This window comes from Cupressus sempervirens, chromosome 5, assembly GCF_028749045.1.
Source record: "Cupressus sempervirens isolate cs-2001-9-10 chromosome 5, ASM2874904v1, whole genome shotgun sequence".
In the NCBI taxonomy this organism is placed as follows: domain Eukaryota; kingdom Viridiplantae; phylum Streptophyta; class Pinopsida; order Cupressales; family Cupressaceae; genus Cupressus; species Cupressus sempervirens.
The window spans coordinates 746890892-746917523 of record NC_143122.1 but is presented as its reverse complement, the minus strand read 5'-3'; the positions used below and the strand labels follow the sequence as shown (position 1 = coordinate 746917523).

At 34.4% G+C, this 26632-nt stretch overlaps 1 protein-coding gene and 1 pseudogene across 1 annotated transcript; both read left to right on the top strand.

Annotated features, from left to right (window-relative positions):
- The first annotated feature begins 1163 nt into the window (after positions 1-1163).
- LOC149558076 (urease accessory protein G-like) lies at positions 1164-1704 on the top strand. Its single transcript, XM_089786090.1, has one exon. The coding sequence runs from the start codon at positions 1228-1230 to the stop codon at positions 1702-1704; it is 477 nt and encodes a 158-aa protein (XP_089642216.1). The 5' UTR covers positions 1164-1227.
- Positions 1705-5748: 4044 nt separating this feature from the next.
- On the top strand, positions 5749-6267 carry LOC149558075 (urease accessory protein G pseudogene; annotated as a pseudogene).
- The last annotated feature ends 20365 nt before the right edge of the window (positions 6268-26632 follow it).

Below are 26632 nucleotides of genomic sequence, written 5' to 3'. Positions count from 1 at the left end.
CATATATGGTCCAAGTGGCTTCCTTTATAATTTCTCATTTCAAGCTATGCAATAATTCAAGCTATAGATAATGGCGACTGGGGGCAATGAGAAGCTGTTAGAGGTAGATCCAAACAATGTTACTCTGCCTTTTGAGGTAGCAAAAGAACTCCTGCTGAGTGCCCTTGTGTGGACTTCTCTATAGATATATAAATACATATACATATATGTATGTATATATGCATATTTATGTATATATATAAATATATATGTGTGTATATATATATATATATATATGTATGTATATATCTATATATGTGTTACCCTACTTTTAGCACCCACATTCTAAACTCCCAAGCTAATTCTGTAAAGCAAATTTTGTTTTTTTTTTTTCAATTGCTAATGATGGTTCATGAACTATGATCTATGAATAAAATAGTGTCGTAAAGATATGTCAAATTTGAGTCATCAAGTGCAAAACTTCAAGTTCAGCTTCAACTTCAAGTTTAGATTTAGGTGCCCGGTAATTCAGAGTTCATCACTACTCAGATCTAGTTCAGGACTAGACACTTGGACTAGTTGAAGAATCAAATTATCAAAAGAACCAAATTGTGTCCAAATTGGTGATTGGTAGGGCTAAGATTCCAAGTTTAAATTTGATAATATATCTTCTTGATGGGTTATGATGTGAGACTATATCACACACTTGGAGTGTTAGAAGATCACGATATTTATGTGGTGCCACAAAACTCGATTCAAACACTTTGGGAATTCAGGCTCAAGTAATGAGTATAAGACATTTTTTTAAAGTGTCACTAAAAGAGAACGTTCCTGAGCTTGGGATTATATCAATTGGACTTCGTGTATGGTCCAGGCGGCTTCCTTTATAATTTCTCATTTCAAGCTATGGAATAATTCAAGCTGCAGATAATGGCGACTGGGGACAATGAGAAGCTGTCAGAGGTAGATCCAAACAATGCTATTCTGCCTTTTGAGGTAGCAAAAGAACTCCTGTTGAATGCCCTTGTGTGGACTTCTCTACATGGCTTTGTGGTTGGGGACAGGTCTGTAATTTGGCACCCAGATTCAATGAACTCATGAATATGGCATATGACACCAAAGGTGCTTAAATGTAAGATGCTCAGTTCTAAAATATGAACCCCATAGTGACTTACAAACATAGATTTTAAGAAGTGAGCTTTACTATTGGCATTGGTAGTCTAGTTGGCACTCGGAAAATCTTCTTTGATGTTTGCCCTTTGTCAGGCTTTGCAAGAAAACTACGACATTGCAACAGTTACAAATGATATTTTTACTAAAGAAGATGACGAGTTCTTGGTGAAACATGGTGCTCTTCCTACAGAAAGGATCCGCACTATTGAAATTGGAGGCTGCCCACATGCTGCAATTCAAAAAGATATTAGTATAAATTTAGGCCCTCTTGAAGAGTTGTCAAATCTTTTCACAGAAGACATACTTCTCTGTGAATCTGGAGGAGATAATCTGGCTACAAATTTCAGCAAAAAGCTAGCAGACTATATCATCTTTATCATGGATGATTCTAAGGGTGATAAGATACCTCAAAAAGGTGCCTCAGGGATTACCCAAGTAGATCTCCTTGTAATTAACAAAAGTGATCTTGTAGTAGCAGTTGGAGCCGACTTAAAAGTTATGAAGCGTGATGCTCTTCAGACATATGATGGAAGACCACTTGTTTTTGCATAGAATCAAATATATTTGGCAATCTAGAAGCTACTGATAGGGTTTTTTCCTTGTAGAGCAGATATTGTAACTGTCGAAATGAAGATTACACATCAAGTTGTTATGACAAATAAAAAAATTGAAGATCTTACCCGCTCTCATGGGAAATATGCCAAGTATACATCTCTGTCCACATATTTAATCAAAAGAATATCCGCTGATGATAGTTGGCCTTGAGTAAATTAAAATCCTTATCGTTTAGCTATCATTATTATTTTCAAGAAAAAGATTGCAACTGAAAAGGAATATGCAAATAAAGGTCACCCAAGAATGGTAAAAGTTGAGGGAATTAGTTATTTCCAAGAATCGGTTACAAGGGAGATTAAGGGAGGTAACAGTATAAATGGAAAAAAAGAAATCTCGTAAAGAGGGGGGGGTCTTCTTTTCTGATGGGAGTTCTATAGCTGTTGGAGGGGGAAGAAATCTCTATTTTGTAATGGAGGGATGGGATAATACTATTGTTATTTCATTATGTTTTTGAAATAAAGAGGATATGCATGTGTTTGATCCTATGGTCTGCATACTCATATTTCTAGTTTAAAGGATCTTATGGTCTTTTATTTCTTGTTTTAGACATAGTCATATTCATTACACCAGATTTGTGATGTATGTAATCTTATGGTTAATGTACTCAGATTTTTTGCATACTAATATCTATAACCCCTCTTAACTCTTCTGTAATGCAATGTGGGAAGTTGAATAAGTAATCATAGGGTTATTTATTCATCCTCCTTTCTTTATTCATAGATCTAATAATCACATTCACCTCATGTTGATGGGCAGATGTTAGAAATCCTTTTGTGTCTTTAGGTTAAAGGCACAACTAGGTATCATATTCATTGAATATCATTTGTGAGGGAGTTGTACCTCTCAATTCAGAGGAAGATTATCAATGAAATGATAATCTATCCAATTGTTAGTACATTTTTCCCTTCTTTTTGGGTGTATTGAGTCATGTTTTATAATTCTTGTTGAAAGGAAAAACTATTTACTAACAGTTTTTTGGCAACTCTGTTGGGGAATCGAATGAGAAGATCAGTGCTGAATAATTGTTTCCTCAGTTTATATGTATATCTCCACATACAGGAGATTGGTGACTCTAATAAAGAGGTGACTCTACTAATTCTTCTTGCAAATCCTAGAGAGTTACAAGAATGGGAAAAAGACCAGACCCCACTATCCCGAAGATCCTTCAAATGAATGATAAGGTTCTACAAGATTTCTGGGAACATTATAAACAAAGCATTTCAAAGGTTGTGAAACTAAAGATAAGTCTTGAAGATGACCATAACTCTTCCTTGTTGTGGATGAGTTTATGTCATAGATTTCAAAAGCTCAAAGATTTGAAAGCATGCAAGAGAAAAGTGTTATAGCTCGAGAAAGAATTGGAAGTTGTGGAGGAAGAAGCTCCAGTGATTTCATCAAGTTATATTTCTTGCAACTATATAGTCATGAGTGATCAAGAAATGGGATTAAAAATTAGCCTCAAAAGATACCTATTGTTAATGAGATAAATTCTGAGAAAGATCCAATGCTCCAGTATTTGTGGAATACCTTCAAAGGGAGCATCTGTGAAGCTGAAAAAAGAAAGTTGAATCCTTCTGAGGATCGTCGATCCTCCATACTACTAGATTGTGTGTACCAAAGATTCAATGATCTCAAAAAGCTTGATCAAAAAATTCTAGTTGCTGCAAAGATATCAAGAGAAGAATTAGAGATTAAAGAACCCTCATTCTCTCACCCCTTGGTCTCAGAAAATCCAAGTGTTTCAATAATAATGTTAGAATCGTCAATGCCATGGAGTTTTGATCAGCAGTACAAGGAAGATCAACAACAAAGTCAACAAGAGGAGCTGCATTTTTAGTAAGAGCCTCATGTCATAGAAGAGTTGTTGGTAAGTGATGATAAAGAGTTAAAAACTTACGATTTCCAACCTTTATTTTCACCTAATGAAGATTCTAATCACATGCAGCAAGAAGAGGTTTTTTCTACTAAGTTTGATCCTATGGTCATTGAAAGTAGTCTTGAAAAACCATTACTCTTATCTCTATGTCCTAAGGATAGTTCAACTTCTAATTTTCAAAAAGAAATTCTAAATTCTGATTGTTCTTGTGTGTGCCAAGACAAAGATATGGTTCATATGACAATAGTAGGGAATCAATCCCAAAATGATGATGGTGAGATTGTTTGGGGCAGTGTGAATGCATTATACTTACCTGTTGAATTCATTGAAGATTTTACAATTAAAGATAATCCTCTCTTTGTACCCTATGATCTTATATATGATGGAAAAAAGAAGGAAGGAGGTTGTCTCAAAAATTCCAGTAGCAAGTTCATACACCAGCAAAACAAGGAAGTAATAATTAATCCACAACATAATAGCCAACAAGAAGTTCCCTCAAGGAATCATTCATGGTTAACTAAGGGAATTGACACAAGAGTGTATAATGAAGACCATTCAAGTTTGGTTGAGGCAAAGAATAATTTAACTTTGATCCCTTCAATTTCTTTAAAAGATTCAAATGCTTCCTTTGTTTGGCCTGGTGTTGATCAAAATGTATTGGGTGATAATCTAAAGCCTAATGTTTTTGAGCTTGAGGAGGAGGTAGAATATGAGGTCTTTCTATTTGATTCCACACTAATTCAAAAGGAATGGTCTCAGCCTCAAGGTTTGGAGGCATTCTATTTTAAACATGAAATTGCTGGTGGACTTATAAGAGGTAGATTTTCAGCAAGCCTAGCCTCAGGTTTTGATTTAAAGGTTCCAACAGGGATAGGACAACCTGAATTTTGTGATGTAAGTTGGCTTTTTGGATTTGACAAGATTCCTAAGCTGCTGTAGCATATTGTGGTCAAATTTCTCCTTTCAACAGTCATTAATTATCTGTTGGGAATGGTACATCTAATATATCAACCTCTCTTCTACACTGACAGATACTTTTCCCAGCCAATCAATGGATTCACATGAGCAGTCAGATCCATCTTTGGAGGTATGGGCTGCTTGCCCTATCCTTTGTACATAAATTTTTTGTTGTTCCTAGTTTTAGTTTTCTTTTTTGGTGTTGATAGTGTAGTTGTTTGGTGTGTTTCCCTACCCTATTTTCTTCTCTACAAGCAGCCCCAAGATTCTTTATTAATCCATGACTCTGTTACCCAATGGATAAAGTGTTGGTCTCTTCCAGAGATTGCTAGATTCTTTGTGTCCCTTACAGCCAACATCCCCAATCAGAGCCAATTGTTACCCTGCCTTTAACACCCACATTCTAAACTCCCAAGCTAATTCTGCAAAGAAAATTTTGGTTTTTTTTTTTTTAAATTGCTGATGATGGTTCATGAACTATGATTTGTGAAGAAAATATTGTCATAAAGATATCTCGAAGTTCAGATTTAGGAGCCCGATGATTCAGAGTTCATCACTACTCAAATCTAGTTTAGGACTAGACACTCGGACTAGTTGAAGAATCAAATTATCAAAAGAACTAGATTGTGTCCAAATTGGTGATTGGTAGGGCTAATATTCAAAGTTTAAATTTGATAATATATCTTCTTGACAGGTTATGATGTGAGACTATATCACACACTTGGAGTGTTAGAAGATCACTATATTTATGTGGTGCCACAAAAATCAATTCAAACACTTTGGGAATTCAGGCTCAAGTAATGAGTATAAGACATTTGTTTAAAGTGTCACTAAAAGAGAATGTTCCCAAGCTTGAGATTACATCAATTGGACTTCAAGCTATGGAATAATTCAAGCTGCAGATAATGGTGACTGGGGACAATGAGAAGCTATCAAAGGTAGATCCAAACAATGCTATTCTACCTTTTGAGGTAGCAAAAGAACTCTTGCTGAGTACCCTTGTGTGGACTTCTCTACATGGCTTTGTGGTTGGGGACACATCTGTAATTTTGCACCTAGATTCAATGAACTCATGGATATGGCATATGAAACCAAAGGTGCTTAAATGTAAGATGCTCGATTCTAAAATATGAACCCCACAGCGACTTAAAAATAGAGATTTTAAGAAGCGAGCTTTACCATTGGCATTGGTAGTCAAGTTGGCACTGGGAAAATTTGCTTTGATGTTGGCTCTCTATCAGGCTTTGCGAGAAAACTACGACATTGCAGCAGTTACAAATGATATTTTTCCTAAAGAAGATGACGAGTTCTTGGTGAAACATGGTGCTCTTCCTGCAGAATGGATCCGCAATATTGAAATTGGAGGCTGCCCACAAGCTCCAATTCAAAAAGATATTAGTATAAATTTAGGCCCTCTTGAAGAGTTGTCAAATCTTTTCACAGTAGACATACTTCTCTGTGAATCTAGAGGAGATAATCTGGCTGCAAATTTCAGCACAAAGCTAGTAGACTATATCATCTTTATCATGGATGTTTTTGAGGGTGATAAGATACCTCGAAAAGGTGTCTCAGGGATTACCCAAGAATATCTCCTTGTAATTAACAAAATTGATCTTGTAGCAGCAGTTGGAGCCGACTTAAAAGTTATGAAATGTGATGCTCTTTAGACATATGATGGAAGACTACTTGTTTTTGCATAGAATCAAATATATTTGGCAATCCAGAAGCTACTAATAGGGTTTTTTTCTTGTAGAGAAGATATTGTAACTGTCAGAATCAAGATTACACATCAGGTTGTTATGATAGATAAAAAAATTAAAGATCTTACCCGCTTTTCTCATGGGAAATATGCCAAGCATACATCTCTATCCACATATTTAATCAAAAGAATATCCACTGATGACAGTTGGCCTTGAGTAAATTAAAATCCTTATCATTTAGCCATCATTATTATTTTCAAGAAAAAGATTCTAACTGAAAAGGAATATGCAAATAAAGGTCACCCAAGAATGGTAAAAGTAGAGGGAATTAGTTATTTCCAAGAATCAGTTACAAGGGAGATTAAGGGAGGTAAGGGTATAAATGGAAAAAAGGAAATCTTGTAAAGAGGGGGGGTTCTTCTTTTCTGATGGGAGTTCTATAGTTGCTGGAGGGGGAAGAAATCTCTATTTTGTAATGGAGGGATGGGATAATACTATTGTTATTTCATTATGTTTTTCAAATAAAGAGGATATGTGTGTGTTTGATCCTATGGTCTGCATACTTGTATTTTTGGTTTAAAGGATCTTATGGTCTTTTATTTCTTGTTTTAGACACAGTCATATTCATTACACCAGATTTGTGATGTATGTAATCTTATGGTTAATGTACTCACATTTTTTGCATACTAATATCTATAACCCCTCTTAACTCTTCTATAATGCAATGTGGGAAGTTGAATAAGTAATCATAGGGTTATTTATTCATCCTCCTTTCTTTATTCATAGATCTGATAATCACATTCACCTCATGTTGATGGGCGGATGTTAGAAATCCTTTTGTGTCTTCAGGTTAAAGGCACAACTAGGTATCATATTCATTGAATATCATTTGTGAGGGAGCTGTACGTGTAGGGCCCATTTGCCGTTGCACCAAAAGCCATGACTGTTAGTGAACATGGAACACCACATAATTAACCACCTGTGGGCAGGGGAGCGCGTCGCATCACCCAAAAATCTCCCCCTTGACGTGCATACCCAGTGCTTACGCGGGTCGAGAAGGCACCGGGGAGATTTGAACCCATGACCAGGCCAAAACCAAGTTCTGATACCAATTGTAGGGCCCATTTTCCATTGCACCAAAAGCCATGACTGTTAGTGAACATGGAACACCACATAATTAACCACCTATGGGCAGGGGAGCGCGTCACATCACCCAACAGTACCTCTCAATTCAGAAGAAGATTATCAATGAAATGATAATCTATCTAACTATTAGTATGTTTTGCCCTTCTTTTCAAGTGTATTGAGTCATGTTTTATAATTCTTGTTGAAAGGCAAAACTGTTTACTAACAATATGGATATATGTATATATATATATATGTGTGTGTGTATATGTATATGTATATATATATGTATGTATGTATGTATATATATACATATATATACATTTGTATCTATACATACATACATACATATATATATATATATATATATATATATATATATATATATATATATATATATATATATATATATATATATATATATATATATATATATATATATATATATATATATATATATATATATATATATATGCACACACACACATTTAAAATCCACCTGTGCTAATCATAATTATGATGAATGTTTCTATATAATTTTCTAACAAACATGTCTATCATCAAAATTCTAATGAACGTGAGCAATATTTAAAAAAAGAGAAAATCTCCTAAAATTTTGACAAAGAAGAAGAAATATCATAGTTCATAAAAATGTTCATTGAAAAAATACCTCAAATATATTAGTGAAAACTCATGTACAACTGTATAAATTAAATACCTTCTTCACTTTAAACCCCATGATAGAAGAAGATACATTCTAGTTGGCAATACTCTATTTGGAAAGAGTAGCGCATGAGTGGTGGCTCATGGAATGATTTCTCTAGGTCACCAAGATGTAAAATCCTATGGGGAATTTTTACAAAGAATTATTAATATATTTGATGAAAGTAACCCCAATTGGTACTTCCAGGAAATTACCAAACTCAAATTGATAGGAATTGTAGAAGATTTTTCTCGCAAGTTCCAAGGGTTATATATTATGGTCTTGAATATTTCCCAAAAGAGGCTCACTTAAATGTGTATAGAAGGACTTAAATACCCCACCTAAAAAATTGTAAAACCATTTGAACCTCAAAGTTTAGAAGAAGTCATCAAAAAAGAAAGGAAGGTTGAATAGAATCCATCAAAAAAAAGTTTCAAGAAATTTTCAACAAAGATAAAATGTAGGCACGAAGATTCAAAAAAAAATATTACAAAGAAAAATAATATTATTTATATAAAGGAAGATGAAGTAGGGGAAACCAATTACAAAAAAAGGAAGCACTAAAATAAAAATAGGACATATTGAAGAAGGGATTATGTTTAATATGCATAAGTCCTAGGGAACTAGGACATAAGTATGACAAGAAGATTAACTCCATATATTAGTAGAAACAATAGAAACAAAGGAGGATGGAACTCCACATAAGAAAGAAAAATATGAATAAGGGAGTATTAACAACATCCAAATAAAGAATGATGAAATAAGAAGCAATTTGAGCTTTGACAAGGTTCAACTATAGTCATGACTTATATTCAAATCAGAATGTTTTAATAAATATTAAATAATATATTTATGTAAATAATGTTTATGATTATTATAGACACTTTAGATACAATTATAATGAAGGGATGGAGTGGAAATTAAGAGAGCATCAATAAGGTTACCCTATTGTAGTAGTAATAAGGAAAAACCATTACAAGGTAAGCCTACTGCACTATAATTCTAGGAGAACCACTAAGGGAACCTTACTGTTAACACCTTCCCAAGGTTGTAATTATGGGAGAGTCATTAGGGAATCCTATTATAGTATCATGTTAGGGATAACTACTTCAATGGAACCCTACTTCTCTATGACTAAGGGATAACTATTATAACACCCTATTGTAGAAGAGACACAGGCTACAGTTAAGGGATAATCATAGAGGGTACCACATTATAGTGATAGTTGAGGAAAACCATTATATGGATCCTCCGCTAGATTTTAAATAAGGGAGAACTATTAAGGGAACACTATTGCATACATAGTTGAGGGAGAACCACCAAGGGGACCCTATTCTAGTGGTAGTTAAGGGAGAATGCCTAATAGGGAACCCTACTACATTTTAGTTATGTGATAACTATTAGGGAACCTACTACGAGGGAAAGATTGAATATTTTTAGGCCTAGGATGAGATAAAGTCTCTCCTAAGGTTTACATAGAGATGGATAGTCCTAAAGAGATATCCACAGAGGCCTGGGACAAGATAACATATCTCTTAAGGATTATAGAGATGGATATGTCCCAAAAGGGTATCCATAAGGTTTGGGAAGAAATAAAGTCTTTCCTAGGGATTATAAGGATTGCTCATCAAGATTCGTCATGGGATAAGGCAATGTATAACGAGGAGCAAGCTAGAACCACAATACATCAAGATAAGTAAACTAAATTACTCTTAATATTTTAAATTGAATATAATGATGTTTTAAGATTTGATAAGCTTATATTTTTCAAAATAATATATTTCTAATCTCAAGTTGAAAGTACCATTTCAGGGTTTTTGCATTGAATAACCAAGTTACATAGCAAGATACCACTTATACCAAAGGCTTGCATTACTTGAGGATACACAATTTTGGGGAGGGTGGACTGTGATGTTCCCTAAAAAACCATTAGAATCCTAAAAAAACCTTGGCTCATTAGAAGAAAATAGTATGTTCATTGATTTTCACCTAGCTATTAGCTGAATTGAAGGATAAATAGTGTCCCATATCAACTTTGACCCTTTATACACCATGCACTAATGTTATTTTCACGATTTTCTAGACTCCTACCCATTGAGAATTCAAATTTGAGCACATCTTATAGAGAGATGATGACTAGATCATCCATAATTTATATATTTAAATTGACATATAAATATTTAAAAATCATTGAGGATATATTTAGAATAATAAACGTAGTAACATGTTTCAAGGTTTGACTAAGAACCTAAACCTCACTTAAAAATCTTGTAAAACATGTAGAAACAACCACACTTCAAACATGGAGACACCAAGACAATATAGCTAAATTATAATTATAATTTTTTCTAAGTTCACTTCTATATATTTAGGTTTAGTTTTATACAGATGCTCATCTCTATAGGCATAAACTTGAATTAAAATAGTAGATACGAATAATTTTTAGAGATAAAGTTATTTATATCAATAATATTATAGTTTAAATACATTAGAGAATCAATTTTCAAAATTATAAAATTAGTTTATTTCATCATCAAAATGAAAAATCGACAATTTTTTTTTCTTTTTTGCAAGAACAAATTTGATAGAATTATACAATCTAGAAGCACCCATTGACTTTGGGGCTCGTAAGACATTTTAACTCCTCTTTGTTGAACTCCTAGACCACAAATATGTTTGTTCTTGTTTTTAGCTCTTTTATTCATTTTTATCTAATAAATTTAGGGTTTTCTCACCTATTGATTCTGGGTAAGTTTGAAACTAGAACTTGGTTGGGCCAGGACCAATTTGACCTAATCCCATAGGGACCAAGTCAAGGATAAGTTTCTCCTTATTAGGGTCCAAGACAAAGATGACTTGGTCTTGCAGGTGATAAATATTTTATATTTTGGGAATTAATTCAAATTTTCAAATTTATGCTTGATTCTTGTATTCTCTTTATTTAAGTTTGCACTTGGAATTAGGTGTATAAGGGATTCTTCCTCACATTTTGATATATCTTATTCCTAGATACTGTTGGCCATTTTCCCCCCATTTAGCCGATCATTGATATCCAATCAGAGAAACCTTCAATAGGATATTTTCTTTGCAGTAGGTCATCATGCTATGTTGGCAACTAAAAATTAATGTTAGCTCAATCCTTTCATTGACCTAGTCGACTCTTTTTGTTCTCTAACAGAGCTGCAATTTCTTCTTTTTCTTAGTTGACTTGGTTTTCTCTTTGTTGGGTGACTTGCGCTATGAGATCTGACAACTCTCATGTTTTTGCAAGCTATTTGCCCATCTTACTAGGAGTGCAAGATGCTTCCATGCATTGCCATTACGATGTTTCCTCACCCTATGATGCTTTCTCAAGGCTTTGGGACCCAAAATTTGTGCCACGATGGAGGGTCCCACCTTTGGTGTCTACAAGGCTCTGAAGCCCAAAATTGCATGATAGCTATTGGATCCAGTGCATCTTGGGGGTCTCCTTGCTACATCTCAATTGTCTATTGGAAATAAAGGGAAGATCTACATCAATAACCCTTGTGTTTTCATGAGATGGACTTCTCATTTTGCAAAAATGTGAGATGCTGCCATGTGTCTCCGTTCCATAGTTTCTTCACAGTACAATGCTTCTTCATGTAATGCCTCGCTAGGGAACCCAAAATAAGTTAACCTAAAGTTTCACTAAGTTTATCAATTTTTTTTTTTTTTGAAAGATAATAGCAACATATAATATAGCAAAACCAATAACAACAAGAGATAAAATAGCAAAAGCAATAACACACATGCATACAACCATCATAAACAGATTACATCTCTTAAGGTTTTGTGATGTTGAATCACATTTAAGTTTAGTTAATACTTAACCCAATACACAACATAACCACATCAAAGACTAATCACAAGTACAAATCCATTTAAACAATATACAATTATATAAGATGCCATCTGGCAATAATTAGAAATGCTTAATCATTTGTTGTACAAGTTAGAAAATATGATAAGGTCAAAGAATATACACCATATATAAAATACATCATCTCATATGATCTATGACAAATAAAGTATAGTATAAAAGGACATAATCATCCAATAGAAATATAAGATTAGAAAGAAAGGATCAATTGCATAGGTACATCCAACAACAAAATCCAACGGCCAGATCTCAATGGTATAAGAAAAATACACTACCACCTGACCTCATGGAACATAAATGGTCCTCTCCCACCATGCTAAGGAGATGAACTCAAGTCCCATACAGATATAAAAACACAAGTCATAGCTAACATCTAGGTTCAAGGAATCACCTAAAAGAAAACTATCTCAAAGGGTATCAAGATACAAGTATTATCTAATCCCAGAGGCAACAAAGACATGTAGGAGATCTAATATGTAGGTGGGAAAGTTTCATCACATGAGCCAACTCTAAGGTTACCCTAGAAGTCTCTATGGAATCTGAACCCCCTAGTGTCTCTATGCGGCATTGGTATCCTTTCGTACAGACAAGGCATATTAACAAGTCAACTCTAAGGTTACCCTAGCAGTTTCTCAATACTCTAGCCCCTTAGTGACTTTTGTGGCACAAATATCTTATTAATTTGTTTTAAACCCATTTAATGGAATGTTATCACTTATTAAAACAACATACAATGGGTTACCTAGGAGCCACTTAGTGCTCCGGCCTCCATTTCAACCCACTTCCCAACATGACATATAGATAACTTACCCTAAGCTCAACAAAAGTAGAAGGTCTCATATGACCATAAGCCACACATTAGTTCTTGAACAAGCAACTAGAAAGTACTGAAATATCATTGATCAAAACCATAGATTTCACTAATACGATCATCCTAGCAGGACTGATCCAAAATCAAGTATGCATATACCAACCCATGCCATCACATGAGATCATCTAAAACAAATCACAATAATCATGTCATTCCTAAACAAGCAACTGGAAAGAAATCCAAAGATAAGTGGTCCAAGACTAAAAGGTTATACCAAAAAAGTCATACAATTCACTTCAGTTATACACATGAAATTGGAAAGCACAACAAAACATTTGATCAAACTCATCAAAGAAGACATGTGACACATCACCATGATCAAGTATAAAACATCATATATAAAACATCATCATGACATCACAAAAAAATCCCCAAGCCTCTAGTAAACATCTTGATTTGGTCAAAGTACTAAGTCAAACCTTGAAACCCAACATGAAATACCAAGCATCATATAAAGTATATAACAATGTAACTTTCATAACTCATTAGTTTTTGAAAACACAAAGGTTCAATTTTCACTTATAGGTTTTCAAATTTTCACTTTCAATTTCAAAACATAAAGATTTGATAATAACCAGGGTTTCAATTTTTGTCTTTTCAAAGTATGATAACTACTAAGGTTTTAGAATTATCAAAGATATAAATAATTTCCCTTAATAATATAAATCATTTTCATATATTTGAACCATATAAACACATCCAAGCTTATAAAAAAATATTAATTCTCCCAATTTTTTTTTTAAATTTTCAATTTACTTTAAAATTATATTTAAATAATAAAGTGATAAATCAAATTTTCAAATAATTAATTTTAAAATTTTAGCAATACTTATTAGAATTATTAATAATAATAATGTTCAAATTACCGAAATAATTTTAAATTTATTTAACTTTGGAAAAACTTTCTCGAAATGGAAACCTGTTAAAAATGGAAACTTTCTCGAAACAAAATGTAATCTCCCCTTTCTAATTTTATATGATATTTAAAGCCTCTAATTAGATTTAAAATCAAACAACCAATATTTTCACAAATCAACCAATTTCTCAATAAAACCCAAATTGGGTATACCCAAAATAGTGCCAAAAAAAATTCATAGCTTCACATATTATTAATAAATATGAAATTAGTCATTTTTACATAAATTTTGCTGGCATAATGGCTCACAAAATAAAATTTCTAGATCTGTATAGAGTTTGCACAATAGCTCCCAAATGAAGGACAAAAACAATGCTCATAGGGCTCCTGAAAACAACACAACACACTAATAATCTATCATAGAAGTATAACCATGATCCAATACATGTATTTAGATCTATTTTAACATTTAAATGTCTACAATATAGTAGAAAACCAAACTGATATGAAATACTCAACCAGAAACACCAAACTCTTATAAGAAACACACCTGAAAACTCACAAATTTGCACTATTCAGCACAAGGGCAAACTCTACATCAGCTTGCACATGGAATGGCCTCAAACTCCCATCATTAGCCTTCCTAAAACACTACAAAATCATGTCCTTAGGTCTTATTCTCCACAAGTTTGGTAGCCTCTAAAGAACAACAAAGCAATGAGCAAAAATCAAGTTATAGAATGAGCGTGAAATGCTCCCAAAGCCCTTTAAAAGAGGGCATAACCCTAACTCATGACCAAGAGGGGTCAATAATACATATTTTAATAATAATTTTTATTTATTAATCCATTGGTTTCCAAATATTAGCCCCGTTTCCTGTAACTTCACTTTTTGAGCCTACTAGCCTTAGCAAAAGTTATTATATTTTAATTATTTGAGAAGGGGACATGACAAGTCCTCCATCCTAAATATTGCTTGCCCTCAAGAAATGAAGGTTGGGATGCTCAATAATATGTGCTCCTTCCCAAGTTGCATCCTCCAATGGTAATCCTTTCCATTTGACCAAATGCTCTATGATGCTCCTTATTCTCAATCTTTTCTCTCTTGTATCCAAAACCTCTTCTGGTATCAAAAATAATTTCCCTTCATCATCAAGAGGTGGTAATTCTATAGATACTATGGTTTTCTGGCCTAGAACCTTCTTCAGGCAAGAGACATGGAAAACATTATGTATTTTGTTGTTTGGTGGGAGCTCCAATTCATAAGCTACCTCTCCTACCTTCCTGATGATCTTATAAGGCCCATAGAACCTTTGATTGAGCTTCTTTACCCCACTCCTCTTCATGGTGATTTTCTTATATGTCTACAACCTAAAAAATACTAAATATCCCACCTAAAAAGATCTTTTAGTCTTTTTCCTATCAGCATACAACTTCTATTGGTTCTGTGCATGTTGTAGATTATCCTTGAGGGACCTTATTATGTTTTGTCTTTTCTTGATGAAATCGCTTTTTGTAGGTACTCTGTTATCTAAAAGTACTAGATCAATAAAGGAAAGGGCATCATAACCATAAAGAGAATGAAAATGAGGCATACCAATAGACATGTGATGAGATGTATTGTAACAATACTCCCCTAGGTGCAACCATTTCACCCAAGCATGTTGTTGATTTGAAACATAGTTCCTCAAATATCCCTCTATCCATTTATTAACTATCTTTGTTTGTTGATCTATTTGAGGGTAATAGTTGGTACTAGGAGTGAGTTTAGTTCCTGCCAATTGAAAGAGCTTCTTCCAAAAAGAGCTAAGGAATCTACTATCCCGATCACTAACAATGTTTCTAGGCAAGCCATGTAACCTAAAAATTTTCTTGAAGAACAATTCGGCCACTTGTGATGCCTTGAAATCAAATATGATGGTAAAGAAATGTGCATACTTAGTTATTCTATCTACCACCACATATATGCAATCCTTACCTTGAACCTTGGGCAAGCCAATGATGAAGTCCATGGAAATACTTTTTGATTTCTGTTCAGGAATAGGAAGTGGTTACAACAACCCTGCTGGAAAAATTTTCTCACTCTTGTTTTGTTTGCATACCATATATTCCTTAATGTTTTTAAGGATGTCCTCCTTCATACCCTTCCATGCAAGCTACTCTCAAAGTTGCTTGTATGTCTTGAAGTATCCTTGATGACCAACTAAAGGTGTATCATGAAAAGCCCTCAATATTCTCTCCTAAGTTTTTTATCCTGGCACTAAGAAGATCATGTTCTTGTAATAAATCAATTCATCAACAACCTTGTACCAGTTATCATCCACTAACTTATCCAGAATCATGGTGGCAAAAGAATCTTTAGCATACTCTAAAATTATGGAGACTTTCCAATCAGCAAAGATAGATGTTAAGGAACACAAAGTGGGTTTTCTTGAGAGAGCATCAACAACCACATTATTTTTTCCTTTCATGTATTCAATATCAAAATCATAAGCTTGCGATTTGCTTACCAATTTTTGTTGATGATTATTCAAATTATTTTGGTTCAAGAAGAACCTAAGGCTATTATGGTCTGTCTTTACAATGAATCTCCCGCATACCAAATATTGTCTAAACTTATGAAGTGCATGCATGATTGCCAAAATTTTATTATCATAGATGGAGTAACCTTTCTCTAATTGATTTAATTTTCTACTTTCAAATGCTATTGGATGTCCCCTTTGAGTTAGGACAACCCCTATACTTTCTCCAAAAGTATCACATTCAACAACAAAAAGTAAAGAGAAATCTGGAATTGCAAGCACAGGGCATGAGCTCATTACTTCCTTAAGCTTATCAAATATTTTTTGTACCTCTTCTATCCAAATAAAAGCTCCTTTCTTTGTCAAATTAGTCAAGGGGGTAGTTAGCTGAGAAAATCCCTTGGCAAATCTCCTATAGTAGTTAGACAACCCAAGGAAACCTCTCAATTGTGTAAGATTAGTTGGTGGAGGCCAATCCAAAATTGCCTAGATTTTTTGTTGATCAACCTATACTCCTTTAGAACTTATAATATGTACAAAATATAGTATCTCTATCAAACCAAACTCACATTTAGATAGATTAGCATAGAAGGATTGCTGCTCCAAGATTCCCAAAATAGTGTCTATGTGCATTAGATGCTCTTCCCATGTTTTACTATAAATCAAGATATCATCAAAAAATACCAAAACAAATTTCTAAAGATGCTTATTGAATACCTTATTCATACAAGATTGGAATTTTTATGGTGCATTAGTGAGGCCAATTGGCATAACAAGAAATTCAAAGTGCCCATAGTTACATTTGAAAGCGGTCATTTCCACATCTTCCCTTCTTATGCCAATTTGATGGTACCCTAATCTTAAGTCAATTTTTTAGAAGTATACAACACCATGTAACTCATCAATGAGTTCATCTATGTGTGGTATGGGATACCTATTTCTAATGGTCTTCTTGTTTAGAGCCATGTAGTCTATACACATTCTCATTGTACCATCCTTTTTCTTGACAAGTACCACAGATGATGCAAATGGACTAGAGCTAGGCCTTATGAATCCCATGTCCAAGATTTCCTTAATAGGCTTTTCTATTTATTATTTATAACCTCTTGAATGGTAGTATGGAGTTGTTATAACTGGTTTGGCTCCTTTTTCTAACTCTATAACATGCTCAAAACCTCTATCTGGTGGTAACCCTAGAGGCAGATCATTAAAAACTATATTATCCTTATCAAGAATATTTTGAATTTCAAAATGGAAATTACCTTGATTATTTGGAGATTTTGTTGGATGGATTATGACTCCTACTGCCCATGCTACTTGTCCTATTCAAAAAGTCCTCTCCATCCTCTTTGTACTGAGCAGCTTAGGTGCTCCATTCGATAAGCCTCTTAATAAGAATTCTTTCCCATTGGAATGAAATTTAAACTCCATAGTTTGATGGTTCATGTAATAGCCTCCAATAGAGTGCAACCATTGAAAACCTAATACAAGATCTGTCTCCCTAATGCAAACAACATAGAAGTCATCACATAACTCATAATCTCCTAACGTCATCTTGAGTTGTTTCACAACCTATGTGCAAGGCATAGTGAATCTATTAGCTATAATTACATTGAATCCCTCAAAATCTTCTTCTTTAAGCCCTCTTTTCATGACAAATCTCTCATCACTAAAATTATGAGTTGCCCCAATATCAAGAAGAACTGTCAACCTTTTCCCTGCTAGTACCTTTCAAATTTGAAAGGGATGGTATCTTGGGACTCCTGATAATGTTGCTAAAGTACCATCCTTTTTTATTTCTTTTCCTTTCTCTTCTTCTTCCTCCTCCTTAGTGTCGTGAAATTCCTCATGCTCATCTGAATCAAATTCTAAAGAAACTTCAATATAGTGCACTTGACCTTTCTCCAAACATCTATGTCTTAGAACCCATCATTCTCTACAAGTGAAACACATCTTTTTCCTTCGTAATTCACTCCTAGTCTCTTCATCTACCTTCTTTTTTTCTACATTTATCACATCTTTTGGTGGTAGTGCCGGAAGAGTCTTTTTCTAAAAATTCCCCTTATGTTGCCAAATATGTGGGGGTTTTTTATTTGTGATTGTTTTCATAGGCACACAAGTTTTGAGTTGCAAGCTTCTTTTGATAGCTTCCTGTAAGGTTGAGGGTGAGAAAGCCTTAACATAACCCTTAACAAAATCTTCCAAACCATCAAGAAAAAGATAAACAATCCTCTTTTCACTCATATCAGGTACCATAACAACCACTTTTTGAAACTCTTTTATATACTCGTTAACTTATTTGGTTTGCTTCAACTTTGACAATTCTTTAAAATACTCTTCATTATCCTTGAGATCAAATCTATCTATCACTCTTTGACTAAAATCATAAAATGTAGTCACTTGATCATGACCTTGAGTAGTCATTCCATGATACCACCAATCATAGGCCACATCTTCCAAGTGTAGACTTGTGAATTGAACGACATCACTCTCATTCATGGGGTTAAGTGTGAAGAAGATCTGTAACTTTTCTAGCCATGCTCTAGCTGAAATTTTATTTGTTCCATCAAAAGTAGGTGCTATAAACTTGCTTATTTTATTTTTGAGCTCTCTTCCACTTATGCCATGCTCCCTCCTATACTCTTTCTTGGGCATCAAAGTGTTCATCATATCCACATATTCTCTAAAAGGAACCAAACTGTGAAAGTCATCATCTAAGCCATTGTAAATAGCTCTTAATGCAATCAAGTTACCTATAAACTCTTCCATAGGACTTGTTGGCTCCTGATTTAACAGTTTTGAAATTGACCAAGAAACCTGACCAATACATCTAAGGCTAGAAAATTCCTATGACAGATACATCTGACTGCAGTCTTGGGCCAACTATAAGGCATAACTCCTCCTTCTTCTTTAGGCTCTGCAAAACCTAGGCAGGTAGACCTTAGATTCAATTGATATCATACCAGTGCAAAACATATCCCTGAATCTATTTACTACAGATGAAAAATCCTTATTCTCCTAAAGCCTTATGCAGTCCATTGCTATGTTAGGGGTCCCCGTCACTCTTGTCTACAATGAATGGCTTCTGGAAGCTACCACATCTATTGATCTCATTTCTTGTACAAGAGAAACCCTTGAATAAATGATATTTACTATGGAAGGAGTCTTCATGCCTTCTAGAACCTTGCTAGATGCCGTTGTTGGCATGTCAATTACTGAATCATTGACACGTGTCTCTGATGCATGAGAAAATGTTTTTCGATGAATGCATTCTTCAGCACTGTGTCAAGCATTCTCCCACAAACTCCTACCACCATCTAATAGAAGAGTGTCATTTTGAGATGCTCCTCCAATATTAAATAAAGCTGTTAGCATCAGTGCCTCTTCTAGTAGTGCTCTGCCTTTGACATATGTATTATGGCATTTCAATCCCTTTTGATGTTCATCCATCATTTCAAAATTGAAGAAAATAGGGGAAAGCATAAATTTTTGGGAAAGGCCACCCCTATTCTTGAATACTTCTGCATTTTTTGCACCCCTTTTCCTTTCAAATGCATGGGTGGCTTTCACGTGAGTCATTACCTGTGGGTTTTTAAACTCCCCTTTCTTCCTAAAACCGTGGCTTCCTTGCCAACGTAGGTTATCAATGTTCCCTTCTCACATTTCCTCCTTGCGTGGAGTTCCTTTTCAAATTACTGAGGGTTTTAAAAGTGCCATTCATGCTTATACTATCAGTTGTTTTTTCTCCCCAAGTGGCTTCTTTCTCATCGTTGGTCATTCCTATATTTTCAAAATGGCTCCAATTTCATGCGACTTATCTTTCTAACAAAGAGACTCTTCCCTCCAACACATGGGTTCCTCTCATGTGCTACCTCATATTTCCTTTGGCATCCTCTACTCCTCTCATGACATGAATCTTGAAGAGCTTGCAGAAAGAAAACAATGCTCTTTCATTTTGTTAGTGCATTTGAAAAATTTGCAGATGTGCATTTTCATCAGGAAAGCCAATCTCAATTTGTATCTCTAGATGACCCGACCTGAGAAGAGCCTCATTAATGAAGTCCTTTCTGATCACATTCTTTGCTTTTTCATTTTGTTGCCTTGGCTTGAAGTTTTCATCAATTGAATTTCACACTTCTTCTTCCTTGTTATAAATAGGATTGGTAGATTGTATGGCATATTCAATGCCTCTCTCTATGAAAATCGTGCATATCCAATTGATTCCATCAAGTGTATGCCTTCATGGATCCATTTGGTCCCACCAAACAATATCCATACACTAAAAGTTTATAATAACCAGGATCATTATGACCACTCTTCTCAAAACATACTAAATCCTTGTCGATTGTCACTAATCTAATGAATTTAGTCGGACCCCAGAGTGGGTCTGCCTAAAAAAAATTTCATTCTCGAACAACTAAATCTTCAAATTGATCTATTGATTATCCCGGACTGATTAAAATTAAAATCGAGCATTGAAAAATCAATTAAAACTCACTTTATCACTGATCTGGAAATTGTCAAATTGGTGCCAAAAGGTCTGTTGACTAGCCTTAAAAACTGACCCAAGCCTCTGACCGGACTCTACAAACAAGCATATTGACTCTTTTTTCTATATTCTTGCACCCTATCAAATCTCATCTCATGACGACTTTGAGGTCAAATGATATTCACTATCAAAGTGACCCTTTCAAAGTTGCTTGCAAGAAAATATGTGAAAAAGCAATAAACTAGGCTTGGATTTGGCTTTGAAAATAGGGCAAATGGATACTTGGGAAGATGAAAACTAGGATGTTGGTTCTCTGTCACGAGGAGAATATGGATTTGCAATTTGGGCTCATGAAAAATAATTGAGTGCAAATGGCGAGCAGTCAAAGCAGGCTACTTGGATTTTGCAAACTGGAAACAATGACAGAAAGTGATTTTTTGCAAATGGAATAGACCTAGAAAAGTGTGCAAATGGATTTTTCAAGATTTAAAAATTGAAAAATAACAATTCTTTGATGTCTATAATGCAACGCAAAAGAAAATTCAACATTTTGGTCAACTGGGTCAAAGTTATAACTTGTCAAATAGGGCTTCCTAGAATAATGTGCAAAGTGCATCAGCATGAAAATAGTAAACTGCCAACTTTGAGAGATTCAAAACCTAGTCAAACGGATTTGAAATGACTCAAAATCTAAAACATAGGCTCTCAGGTATGGACACTAGATATTTCCAAAGTGACAAGTCACAAAACATTTTTGGGTGTGATATATTTAGTTGCAAACATGGGTTCCTGTCGCTATTTGACATAGGGTAAAAATGCAGAATTGACACGCTCAAAACAAGACTTCACGAAATGGCTCAGAATGTCAATTTAACTTCATGGAATAGGTAGACACACTGAATGAGAGGTGTTAGAAACATTAAACACCTTTTGGGGCTCAAAAGCATAGCCGAGTACAATCTCATTTAAAAGCATTTATAAGGCTCAATTTTCTCAATAGTGGTCAAAATTCGGGCTACAATTTTGAGTGCCAATAGTGGCTCTGTCTGGGGATGGATGTCCCTTGTGGGCATGGAAAGATTTTAGATCTCTGGGAGAAGCAGACCACTCACAACAACTTCTCTCTAAGAACTTTATTGAAAACAAGGAAACTACTCTAACTATGTACACATGATGGCCTTGGGCCACCGAGAAAGTTTTCAAAACTTCTTACCTCTATCAAAAACCTAATTCTTATTTACATCTCTTTGAGGTAAGCTGCAATTATCTTTCTCAATTTTACCAATCAGATTAGCATCTTGAATCACATCACTTGGCAAAATAAAATTATCATCATTCTCATAGTGCCTATAAAATTCAAAGACTGTTTCATCTTCATGCTCACTATGAGAAAAAACATCAACATGCTCATGACTACACAAACTGGACTGAGAATCAAAATCCAATGATGATTCATGCATGCTGATCAGAAACACAAAAACTTCATAATCTACATCATTCATGAAATTGCATGTACCAAAAAATTGCAACTCACCTTATGTCTCTGAATGTGAAGAATATGTGAAATCTAATTGTTGCCTACTTGCAACCATGTTACTCATCGAATCAGATTTATCCTTTGCTGAAACCTCTTCACATTCATCAAACAACTTATTAGTTACCAAGCATGAAAACTCATTCTGAAAGTGTTGATCTAAACTATGTTAATTACAATCAATTTCTTCATTTAACAAAATGTTAGAATAAACCTTGAACTTATCTCTGCAAGAATTATCAGCATATAAAGAAAATTTATATTCAGATTGACAATATTCACTGTTTTCCTCTTCATCATATGAAACATCAAAACAATGTTCATCAAGATCAACATAAAAAGAATTTGAAATAGCATTAAACTTCCTTTCATTAACATTCCCCGCATCCAAAAAATTTTCATGTGCAAAGACACTTGAGGTACTATCATCTACACCTCCAAAATCTGATAAGGGTTGTTCGGATTCCACATCTCTTTCTACATCAAACTTTAGGGAAGTAACTTGACTGAATGAAGAAACATTATGATGAAAAATATGAAGATCCTTAGAAACACTTGCTTTTCAAAATCATGAGCCAATAAATTAGAGATTTCATCACGGCTCAAGAAGACTGCCTCACAAATCTTCTCCCAACTATGATTGTCATTCAAATAACATGAAGAAATTACAATAGAAAGATCATTAGTATAACAATCTAGAAAATCAGAATTGTTACAACATTCATCCTTATCATAGCAATCATTACCCTTACTACTATTACAAATTTCTTCAACTTCATATTCACTGTAACAAAATTTTATTTTCTCTTTCATATCCATCTTCCTTATGTTGATTGCAATTACCCAATTCACTTGCATTTGAATCCTTCTCTTCACATTTAGAAAACAGATCATCTTTATATACAGATTCATTATATTCATTACTACCCTGAATTTCAACACACTCATTATTATCATTTGAAGAAATAACATGAAATCTATAATCACTGCTTTCCATCTCTTCAATGAATCTTTCAATTTGTAAAAACCTTTGTAATCTTATAGGTGTTGGCCAATTGACTGAATCAGGTAATAGAACATCAAGGAAAACACTAGGCAAGGAAGATTCCTCAAGTCTAAAATGAAAAGGCATCTTACTGATTATTGATTTAAGCCTTAAATAACATTTTTTGACACTTAAACCTTGAGAATTTCCTACCTCAATTCTTATAAGATTGACAATCCTTTTGTAGACCAATCTATTCAACATAGCAATGTTATTATTCACAGTTTCCAAAATTTTTGAATTTGGCAAACTAATGTCAGATCTGAGATCTGACTCCATTATAGAATAAAATTTTTACCTCTTCCTTCTAGTGCTGAAAATCATAGAATAGAGGCTACCATGTTTTAACATTTGACTTCCATGAAAAGAAAACATGAAAACCAAAATACCTCAAGTGCTGATGCAAATTTTGGTCTACTGATTTGGCATAGGTGCAAGACTAAAATTCTTTCACACCATTGGTCAAAACTTTGTAGAGCCTCCACCTCCTTTCAAGAGGATAAAGAGATCACTGCTGTGATTCACTTTTTACATTTCAATTTCTTATAAAAGTAGATTGCAAACAACACTTTAAAACTTATCAAGAATTTAAAATTTTCTTTTCAAGATACTATCAATAATTTCAGATCTGCCCATACAACTGAAAATCCTTCAAATCTTGCAATGAGAATCAAACTAGGAACATACTGGTACAAATATTTGAGAGTCGCGACTCACTTATGTGAGAAATAAAACATAATTTGTCACTTGAAAAATCTGAACCACACCTTCAATGTAGGAGAAACTTGCAAATCATTATCATCTTGAAAAGAATTTATACTTTATAAATGAATTCTTGACTCTGAACTTTCTCAACAACACTTGTTAAAACTGAATTGATTGAAGATAGACCTTTAACAGTCATAGAACACAATCTACATCCAATTTCACAACATATTGCTATCCATGAATAAAGCTTAATTGGGGATCATAAAACCTTGCATACAAAATTGAATATGCAAAACACATCAGAGGTTTCTAGCTCCATAATTTAGGCATTTACAACCTTGTTCCCCGACAAAGTCACCATTTTGTTGGCTCCTGATTTAATAGTTTTGAAAATGACCAAGAAACCAAACCAATGCATCTAAGGCTAGCAAATTCCTTTGAGAAATACATCTGACTACAATCTTGGGCCAACTATAAGGCATAACTCCTTCTTCTTCTTCAGGCTCTACAAAACCTAGGTGGGTAGACCTTAGATTCAATTGATATTATACAAGTGCAAAACATATCCCTGAATCTATTTACTACAGATGAAAACCCCTTATTCTCCTAAAGCCTTACGTAGTCCATTGCTATGTTAGGGGTCCTCGTCACTCTTGTCTGTAGTGAATGGTTTTTGGAAGCTACCACATTTGTTGATCTCATTTCCTGTACAAGGGAAACCCTTGAATAAGTGATATTTACTATGGAAGGAGTCTTCATGCCTTCTAGAACCTTGCTAGATATCGTTGTTGGCATGCCAATTACTGAATCATTGACAGGTGTCTCTGATGTGTGAGAAAATGTTTTTCGATGAATGCGTTCTTCAGTACTGTGTCAAGCATTCTCCCACAAACTCCTACAACCATCTGATAGCAAAGTGTCATTCTGAGATGCTCTTCCAATATCAACAAAATCTATTAGCATCAGTGCCTCTTCTGGTAGTGCTCTGCCTTTGACGTATGTATTATGGAATTTCAATTCCTTTTGATGTTCATCCATCCTTGCAAAATTGAAGAAAACAGGGGAAAGCATAACTGTTTGGGAAAGGCCACCCCTGTTCTTAAATACTTTTGCATTTGCTGCACCCCTTTTCCTTTCAAATGCATGGGTGGCTTTCATGTGAGTCATTACCTATAGGTTTTTAAACTCTCCTTTCTTCCTAAAAATGTGGCTTCCTTGCCAACATGAGTTATCAATGTTCCCTTCTTGCATTTTCTCCTTGCGTGTAGTTCCTTTTCAAATTATTGAGGGTTTTAAAGTACCATTCATGCTTATACTGTCAACTATTTTTGTCCCCAAGCAGCTTCTTATTCTCATTGTTGGTCATTCTTATGTTTTCAAAATGGCTCCAATTTCATGCGGCTTATCTTTCTAACAAAGCAGCTCTTCCCTCCAACGCACGGGTTCCTCTCATGCACTACCTCATCTTTCCTTTGGCATCCTCTACTCCTCTCATGACATGAATCTTGAAGAGCTCGTAGAAAAAAAACAATGCTCTTTCATTTTGTTAGTGCATTTGAAAAATTTGCAGACGTGCATTTTCATCAGGAAAGCCAATCTCAATTTGTATCTCTAGATGACCTGGCCTGAGAAGAGCCTCATCAATGAAGTCCTTTCTGATCACATTCTCTGCTTTTTGATTTTGTTGCCTTGGCTTGAAGTTTTTATCAATTGAATTTCACACTTCTTCTTCCTTGTTATAAATAGGATTGGTAGATTGTATGGCATATTCAATGCCTCCCTCTATGAAAATTGTGCATATCCAATTGATTCCATCAAGTGTATGCCTTCATGGATCCATTTGGTCCTACCAAACAATATCCATACACTAAAAGTTTATAATAACCAGGATCATTATGACCGCTCTTCTCGAAACATACTAAATCCTTGTCAGTTGTCACTAATCTAATGAATTTAATTGGGCCCCAAAGTGGGTCCGGCTAAAAATTTATTTTTTCCTCAAACAATTAAATCTTCAAATTGATTTATTGATCATCTCAAACTGATTAAAATTAAAATTGAGCATTGAACCATCAATTAAAACTCACTTTATCACTGATCTGCAAACTGTCAAATTGGTGCCAGAAGGTCCATTGACTGGCATTAAAAACTGACCCAAGCCTCTAACCAGACTCTACAAATAGGCATACTAACTCTTTCTTCTACATTCTTGCACCTTGTCAAATCTCGTCTCATGATGACTTTGGGGTCAAAAGATATTTGCTGTCAAAGTGACCCTTTCAGAGTTGCCTACAAGAAAACATGTCAGAAAGCAATAAACTGAGTTCGGATTTGGCTTTGAAAATTGGGAAAATGGATACTTGGGAAGACAAAAATTGGGGTGTTGCTTCTCTTCCACGAGGATAATATGGATTTGTGATTTGGGCTCATGACGAATAACTGGGCACAAATGGCGAGCGGTCAAAGTAGGCTTTTTGGATTTTGCAAACTGGAAACAATGACAGAAAGTGATTTTTTGCAAATGGAATGGACCTAGAATAGTGTACAAATGGATTCATCTTGATTTGAAAATTCAAACA

What these genes read in the sequence shown, in the direction of transcription:
- LOC149558076 (XM_089786090.1), top strand. Translation starts at nt 1,228, where the DNA reads ATGTTTGCCCTTTGTCAGGCTTTGCAAGAAAACTACGACATTGCAACA.